The 9448-nt window shown below is 34.1% G+C and overlaps 1 protein-coding gene across 1 annotated transcript; it reads right to left on the bottom strand.

Annotated features, from left to right (window-relative positions):
- Window positions 1–4392: 4392 nt before the first annotated feature.
- Window positions 4393–9078, bottom strand: LOC110939078. Its single transcript, XM_022180948.2, has 4 exons — window positions 9015–9078; window positions 8422–8531; window positions 5752–5852; window positions 4393–5191 (listed from the first exon to the last, which is right to left on the bottom strand). The coding sequence occupies exons 1-4, from the start codon at window positions 9037–9039 to the stop codon at window positions 4738–4740; spliced, it is 690 nt and encodes a 229-aa protein (XP_022036640.2). The 5' UTR covers window positions 9040–9078; the 3' UTR covers window positions 4393–4737.
- Between the last annotated feature and the right edge of the window lie 370 nt (window positions 9079–9448).

The following is a 9448-nucleotide window of genomic DNA, read 5'->3' on the forward strand; positions in this document are numbered from 1 at the left end:
CAGTATAAATCATGTAAGACCCCATACACCTACCGTGTTGCTGAAGAAGCAACGAGGTATTTAGTTGATAGCGCTATTAGGTTTGGCACCCTCACACCGGGCCGAAAGGACGGGCGTGAACTAATTACCTGGACCTCATGACCAATGCCTAATTAGAGGCATTGGGGTTGGGCATTCACATCGTGTATATATATAAGACCCCTTACATCTATTCAAGGTTGTTTGATACCTTGGCATCATGACCAATGCCTAATTGGAGGCATTGGGGTTGGGCATTCACATCTAGTCGCCACATACAGTAATCGAGTAATAACAACATCAAAACAAAACGCTGAACTATTGTAAACACACATCTGGTAACTAAACACGTTAACAAAACTTTGAACTCACGAGCGTCGTCTGACACACTTGTCTGCATGCTTGCAGGTTGTAGGTTTATATCGTTGGAACTTGCTGTCTGAGATGCTGGAGTGGTCATGGGTCGAGATACATGGAATTTCAATACAGGCTTAATGGTTCACGAAACACTAACAAATGAATTATGCTTCCGCTGTATACAATGAATGATATGTGATGTTTGTATCACTTTATGTTAATGAATGAAAGTTTTGTTTAAATATATTTATGAGTTCAATGTGATTGGTGGCTTGGATCCTGGTACGTCACACGCCTCGCGGGGGTTTCCGCATGTGGTATTCTGGGGGTGTGACATTTATCATGTAAAAAATTAATAAAAAATAAAAAATAAATCAATATAAATATTTTGAACATTGTTATTAATTTATTATTTACATAATTAATAAATAAATATTCTATTTCTTTTAAAGAAATTCAATTGTTTTCCTTTTTCGTCGAGAGAATTGCTCAAAGGAAATATGTCAGGACGGGCTGTAATTGTTGGTAATTATTTGCAATTAATTGATCTTATAAAATTACGTAATAAGTATATTCTTTTATAAGTTTTATTTTATTTTTCTAAAGATAAATATATATTAAACCTAAAATCAGATTTGTTATTCCACTAAATGAGTTTTTAATAATTTGGAATAATTTTGATATTTATCGAAAGATTAGCCTCATAATTATTATTTTTATAATTATTTTCAATTTAATTGATTTAGAAAATAAAAATATTGGTGTTGGGTATGTTTCTAAATATTTAATTGGGTATTTTAAGTCCCCAAATAGGAGAACCCAATTTGTAGAGTTGTTGGTTGTTATTTATTTTATAAATATTTAGGGTTTGTTATATTAAATTTTACGATAAAGATCTTGTCGAATTTCACAAATTGTGTGATTGTATGTTTAGTGGATCGAATCTTCGCAAACAATGAGTAAATTATAATCCCCTTTTTACATTAACATTTTGGGGTGTATCATTCTATAACAAATTTTCTTATTCATTTTTAATCATTATCAAGCATGCAATATCAGTGTGTAGTTCATGTATTATTTGGTTTTTTGTTCATTCGGTTATTGTGTTTTGGTTATTGAATTCAGTCAAGCAAGCATATTGTGATCCACGGTTGACCTCTCCTCATGAGTATGGGATATGGTATCGCCTCACACTTTCTTTCGTGGACTGGCCTTTTTTCATTACTATGGGAAGTTGGTATCGCCACCTCATTTAGTCATGCCCTTGCGGGTGTGGGATACAAGCATTTGGTTTTGGTTTATTTTATCCATGATTCATTGTCTTCTTATTCATTATATATGTGTACACATGAACTTGCATGTTCATTTTATTAATGCAAACTAAGTTAATCCCAGAACCTTTTTACACATGATACATGTAGTGAGAACTGAAGACAGCACTGGATCAAGATCACATAGGAGCGTTTTTCTTAGTAATTAATAAAGACAAAGCTTATCTATTTTATTTGGATATTTGATCTTATATGAGATATGTGACATTTTAATTATGACTTGTTTAATTATGGAATTTTAATAGGAAACAATATCAAGTGTGTGTTCACTTGACTTTACAACAATAATTAGAGTGCTCTAAGTCGTTAGCCTAACATAAGATAAGTACACTTAAATAATCAAAATACTTACCAAATTATTATAACAAACACAAAATGCGAATCATTTTCTATTTCATTATGTAAAAGAAAATGTACGTACCGAAAGTTTATAGGTAATAATATATAAAGATCATCATTATCATCTGAAAACCACCTGGACATGTGCTGGGCCAGGTGGTGGAGGTCCTTTTAACTCAAGATACAACTCACACTGAGCCATTCCAACTACTTATATCTAACTGTGGTTGCATTTAAAACCTGTATGGTATTGGTCTATATTGTTTTTGGATGGTTGCTCCACCTAATATAAAACAAAATGTACATGTCGAAAGGCTATAGGTGATAATATATATAGATCATCACTATCATATAAAACTTTAACATTAGCTAGGCAAGGTGGTAGAGGTCCTGTTAACTCAAGATGTAGCTCACACGGACCCGTTCCAACTACTTATATCTAGAGGTGGTTGCTTGTTAAACCTGTATGATATTGGTCTGTCATTGTTTTTGGATGGTACCTGATATAACAATAACAACATACGACTGGAAAATTACCGCTGAAAACTGAATGCTTACGTTAATCATCTAAACAAAGTACTTGTTTGGTTTAAGACCCATGCCAAACTCAATGCTCTCATTTTTTTAAGCTCCAAAGGCTATAGTCAAGCACACTGTTGCAATACCACATATTTACTTTTTTTTAGTCTATATATTCTTCAAGGATCAATAAGATACATAAAAGTGAATAACAATACATTCAAACATTTGAAATCAGGGTTATGTGTATTCATCTCAAGTGCAATAATTTTATTTTAGAATATGGTGTTTAAATATGACCAAAAAGCCAAATCATTTTGAGTTCAATAGAATTAAAAGCTTCAATTGTTATCCAAAAGAAAAACCTTGCTCCAATTGTTATGTGTAGGTAAATTAAACCAATTGCATATATAAATATCCATTATTATATTTATATAAATCCATGATATTTCAAAATGAGGATCTAAAAAATTTGGGGGTCCAAATATAGGGTTTACTTTTTTATTAAGTAGGCAACCCTGTATAGGACGACTATACAGTTATGAAACTAGGAAACAATAATAGGTGTGCACTTACCTCACAAAACACCAATCGCGGGTTTCATTGAGACGTTTGAGATCAACTAGCCTGGCATATGACAAGCAAACTTAGATATTCTAAACACATACGAAAAATAAAAACAAAAATAAAATTTGAATTATCTTCTACTTTTTATATAATTCAATTTTACATGTCAAAAGGCTTTAGGTCACTACAAGAAAATGAAGCTAATGCAACCCTAAGAAAGTGTTGCATTAGGCCTTGAAAAGGTTGCCTTATGTCATGGGCCAAATATTTGAAGGTCGCAATGTTGTGGGCTGTGCTTGAACACTTGGGTTACTGGCTAGTCCTTGAATTTATCGAGGGACGGAGTCAGTGTCAATGAAGAGGTGTACATGCATAGTCGTGCAAACGACGAACGCACCACTGGTCGAGAGCTGGCGCCGCTCTCCTGATGAGTCCAAGGCAGGACGAAACCAGTGACACACACAAAGAAGCGGGATGGATTGGCTTGTCCCCGAGGACTTGGGGACGCCACACGGGGTTCGGAAAGTAACCCCGTGACAACTTGGTATCAGAGCAGAACAATTCTCGGATACGTTGGTGTCACCTTAGTTGTGATTCACTCCATTGTCGAACAATATTGTAAGAACTTTGTAGTTTGCTACCAAAATTTGCCACAACCGACACTTAAAACCATGAGATTTGGCTAGAGACAACTTGCAGAGACCGATCCACCCTTGAAACCCATACCCAATGCCTAATCTCAACTCCCCCTTTTCCCTCGGCCAAAGTTTATCGCCAAACTCCCCCTTTTCCCTCTCTTCCGTAACTTTCTCTCTCTAGAATTATAGTTTGGGTGTGTATTTTTCTTCTGTCCAAATCGCCCTACATCTTTCAGGTGTTTAAAAAATGTATTGATGACCTCTAGCCCCCATTTATCTTCTTATAATTTCAACGTTAGCCCTCCTCATATTTTGTTTCTATCAAACCTTCCGTATCAATCATTTAATCATACTAGATTAAAAATAAACTTTCAACATACAACTCTTTATTATTTATAAAATAATTCTTAATTTTGTTTATGAAGTGGGATGTTACATTTGTCTTTTATTTTTTTCTATTTTAATTAAAAATCATGACCAATGTCTCAAAACTAAAACTATAAGGCTTGATACTTACCACACCTTATTGTACAAACAACGCTGAAGTCAACTCATCAGCTTTAGACCAGCCCAAGCCAAATAAAATTCGAGCTCAACAATAAGCATAAATATACAGGACTTACTTTAAAATGAACCCATACAAGTTGTACAATTAAATCAAAATGAAAATCAGCCAAGAAAACAAAATAAAATACAAAAACAGATCATCAAAGTACCAGTATACTAGCAACAGATCTAAAGACATCTGACACTATTAACATAGGATTCAAACAATATCTGGCCCAGAATAACCCAAGAGAAATCAACATAAAAGCTAAGGCGGGTTTGAGCTAAGCTCATGGAACTCAACCAATGTAGTTACCTATTCTTGACGGTTATGTGAACTTGGTGAACTTTTTGATCTCTGTCTGACATGTGTAGGGGTTCTGCTTCTTGTGGTTCGGGCATTCTCTCTTGACATACTACATTCACAAATCACTGTCTGATTCATCTGAAGATGAACTATCCGGCATGCTATACCAAAGATGCCAAATCCGAGTGACATCGCCAGAAGACAAATCAAACTCAGATAAAACATTTTCAAGATTTGCTTCTAAAGTACCAACAAATATCGCGTAATCAGAATCCCAAATCGGGAGAGGGAGATCAGGCTTACCAACAATGACTTCAGCGGCATGATCCGACTCCAACTGCATACTGAGCAGGTCTTGTTGCACCATATCTTCTTCCAACCTTCTCCACTCAAGTTCGCGTTCAGGGTCTACATCTGTTGGCCTAACACCTGGGTGTACACAGCTGGCATGTTCTGTTAGTTGATAATAATTTCCAACAAAATCACAGGTACCAACTGAGCAATTTCTTGTTTTCGAGTCCATGAAATTCCGAGCAGGGTCAACCACAGCCCACCCGTTGATTTCACCCCTACATAACAGGCAAGCAAGCTTAGCTTCTTGTCTCACCTTATTCACAGATTTCTTATATAGAATACTAAAACTCAGTTACACTTGTTAGTGGATCAGTGAGGCATTACATCAAAGTATCAAACATCATGTATCCAGTTATAACAGGCAAGCCCTCCGAATTTTACCCCACCAAGAGTTGACGATAAAGCAATGATTCAACAAACGAAGCATGATTCTTCAGAGTATGAAAAGGGAAGGGAGTTTTATTGGGATAAATTTAAGGGAGCGGTTGAGGAGCGTGTAGGAGAAGGAAGAACAGAAAAACGCGAGGAGATGTTTGCATCTTATATTGGAGGAGAAGACGCTCCTCTGCGTAGATTCAGGGACGTGGGAGAGAACCGCTCAACCGCTCAACTGCCAAATTTTGGGAATCAATACGGCTGAGATTTAATCTCACAAATAACGGCTCAAAGTGGATGTCCAGAATCATCTCAAAATCAGTTTTTTTTTTTTTTTTGTCTAAAACAGCAGTTACATAGCGGCGAACAATTTATTAATAATATTGTTGGAGTAACTTACCCTTCATAGGGATCGTAGACGATGCGTAAAGGAGGGTATTCACTTCTCTCTGCCATAGCTCTGCATTTATTATAGGTTTCTATGTCTCCGTTTGAAAGAACCTATATAAATTCCAAAACAGATGGGCATATCATACCATATATAAACAGAACAATTACATCAGCCATGTAACTTTTTAGTAGCGTTTTTTGACAGTGGAGTTGCATTGAGCTCTAATTAAGTGACTTGAACTAGTAATTTGAAGTATTTTTTGATCAACAGATACCACTAGGCCAAAGGCCACTTGGTGATTTAAACTATAAACAGTAATTTGAGGATGAACTGGGTATGATGTTTGAGAGTGATAGGAGGGAAACTAAAATTTTGAAGGTAAATGGTTTGAGGATGAAAAGAGGGAAGCTAAATATTTCAATATGAAATTGCCGTATAAACATCTTCGAAGGGTGAATAGGTTAGAGATTTGGCAGTTTACACATGATTAGAAACCAATTAGCCAATTTAGATTTTAATTATATTTAGCCAATTTAGATTTTAATTATATAATATGTTTATTTACAACTAAAATTATATTTTTAATTTCCTTTTATATAAGATTTATCTTTTATAATTTAGTTTTTTAATTTATATAAGTCAATTTGTATTTTTATTTTGTACTAATAAATGTTACCATGTATTGCAATCATTAAAACTAATTAAATGTTTTAGAGTCGTTTTTTTTTACCGCAAGATACGATGTGCCAATCATCATGACACCGGGCGTTGTGGCCAAGGTCGACTACTCGACCGGCGCCAGACCCTGGGCTCTCTCAGATGCGCGGAAACCCGACCTACACCCCCCCCCCCAAGGCACGACAGTGGAATAATCGGTAAAACCTCGCCTCGCGTCCAAAACCAACCGGAGCCACCCATATTCGCCCTTCACCTGGATGCCACAGAAAATAATGGGGAGAGTGGGAGTCGAACCTGGGTCACAAGGAACACCAAGTTTCTCTCCAACCACTTTACCACTACCTCATTGGTTACCAAAACAATGCTATACGATCTACTTCAAACCAACAACCGTGAATTGAATCGTCAAAACCGGATTATCAATCTGATTATCTTAAATTGAACCATGGTTCTCTTAACATGGTCAAACTGGCTAACTTGACTCGATTTGAGCAGTTCAAGCAGTTTCAACGGCTCTTTTTAACACTCGTACCATCAAGTAAATTAATTCAAGCCAACGCTTCATTTATCGAGCTTAAAAGGGCTCATGAATTTAAATAAGCCTATTATTTATGTGATTTGTATTTATATATTATTATTACTATTTATTATTGTTATTATTATTTTTGTCTAAAGCTATAACTGATATAACAAAATAATATATATTATGTTATAACTTATAATTAGTTAAAAAAAATAATAAACAAGTTGAGCTCAAGCATTTAAAACAAATCTCAAAGCAATACAATAAGCACAAGCTTTCAAAAGTTAAATTAAATGAGTCGAGTTCGAGCCTAGGCGAGCTCGGGCTAGGATTGGCTCATTTACACCCAACTAAGACACGTATGAACCATCAAAGCTCATTGATGACCTACCATGACTCATTGTAATATGTTCTAACACTTTACGATCTAATATGACATATAGGGCCTGTCATGCTCCAATAAGAACTATTAGGGGGTGTTCACATCCCGACTTTTAAGTCAAACTGTGAGCCAAACCATTAGTAACTATTTACTATTATTGAAAACCGAACCAACCGCTGAATATTAAAACCCAACCAAACTGAATTGTTACCAACTTTTGGACATATTTCATTTCTCTCTTATAACTTTCATAATATAATCTTTGATAAAATTTTGAGTATGTCATTGTGACGTGCCTATTTATCTACTTCTGGATATAATTTTTATTTGAAACCAAGTCCTAAGTAGTAATGTACAAGTAATCAAAGTACATACGTACATGTTATTTAAACTACCTCACAATTAGCTTTTCTATATATTGACGCCATTTGACCTTTGGTTATTGTCATAATATAATGTAATGTAAAACTAGGTTCGCCCCACCACAAAACACGAGTACACCCCACTATTTATATTATAGTGTAAATACCTTTTTCAAGTCCTTATTGTAGTAATATATATATAATTAGCAACCTTTTAAAATAAGTTGTGATTACATATGATATTCTTTTTAAAAAAGTATGCAACCTTTTAGAAGAAGGGTTGCGTTTATGTTTTGAAAAAGCAACCTTTTTAACAAAAGTTGCAGTTTTCTATAAAATTTGTAACTTTTTAAGAAAAAATTTGCAAATTCAATATAATTTTGCAGCTTTTTTATGAAAAAGGTTGCATTAGATCTTCTAATGCAACCTTTATCTTCAACAAAGTTGCATTAGAGTCAAATGCAACTCATCTGAAAAAGTTTGCTTCTAAAAGGTTGCATTAGGCCTATTTTATAGCAGTGGGTGGTATTATATATAGATCATTTTTATTAACTAAAAATCACACCTTAATATTATAATTTTGTTTTAATCCATATAAGATTATATAAAACTATATTTTTTAATTTTTAATTTTTAAAATTAAAGCACGGCTTGACTACTCTTTTCTTTCTTTCTTTTTTTCTATAATTTCGCCTTTGACTTTCTCAAGTAGTTTGAATGGTTTTGGATTTTACCTTTCTCAATTGAGCCCTTGAAACGCCATGAACAATCAACATGCTATAGTCTACTCCTAAATGATTAGCCAGACCCGTTTGTGATGTGAGATCGGTGAATAACACCAAACCTAACATTTATAACCATCAAAACAAGCAAAAAAACATAAATGTTAAAGTGATGTGAGATCAGTGAATAATACCAAACCTAACATTAATAACCAACAAAACAAACAAAAAAAAAAACCACAAAATCCTCATAACTACACGTTAAATAAGGAACCAAAAAATCCTCATAACTACACATCAAATAAGGAACAAAAAAAATAATTGTTACAAATTCTTCCTTTGTTTATAGATCCATTCTAGAACATGCTTGTAGAAAAAAAAAATTCTAAAAATATATCTGGTAATGAATTTCAAACCGATCAAAGTTAGTGTGCGTATATGTTACATCAACACCAAAAAAATCAAAGCATACATGTCCATACAATTAATTAAACCAAAATACTCAAATTAGTACTTTTGAAAACAAGCAGTGTTTTTTAAAAATGTAAAGAAAGATTATGAAGCAAATCAAATTAGATGAAAGTAAAATAAATAAAAGCTCTTACATTTGCACCGAAAAAGAGATGCCATCTTTGGGGCCAGGATGTGGAAGAATGAGAGAAGAAAGTGTGCGGCGGTGATTAAGTGATTATAATGCAAATGGTATTATGTTCGTTTAAATAGGAAGTGTGGGGTTACCCTAATGAAAATTTTACTATAATCACCCTAAGAATTTTAAGAGCTTTCAAAATGGAACCCAACTATTATAGAAAATATCATTTTGATCTATCATAGTGCAAATAAAGTTATTCTTTTACTAGTAATTTAGAGTTTTCGGCCTTTAGGTATATTGTGAATTTCACTTTTAATCCTAAATATAACGAACCGACAAAGTTGATCCTTTATGTTCATATGTTGTAATAGTTTATGTCTTGTTGTTTAACGATCGATAATTTTGCATGTGAAGTTTGGTCACGTGTCTTGCACATTGATAGGACAA

This window comes from Helianthus annuus, chromosome 5, assembly GCF_002127325.2.
Source record: "Helianthus annuus cultivar XRQ/B chromosome 5, HanXRQr2.0-SUNRISE, whole genome shotgun sequence".
Taxonomy (NCBI): Eukaryota; Viridiplantae; Streptophyta; class Magnoliopsida; order Asterales; family Asteraceae; genus Helianthus; species Helianthus annuus.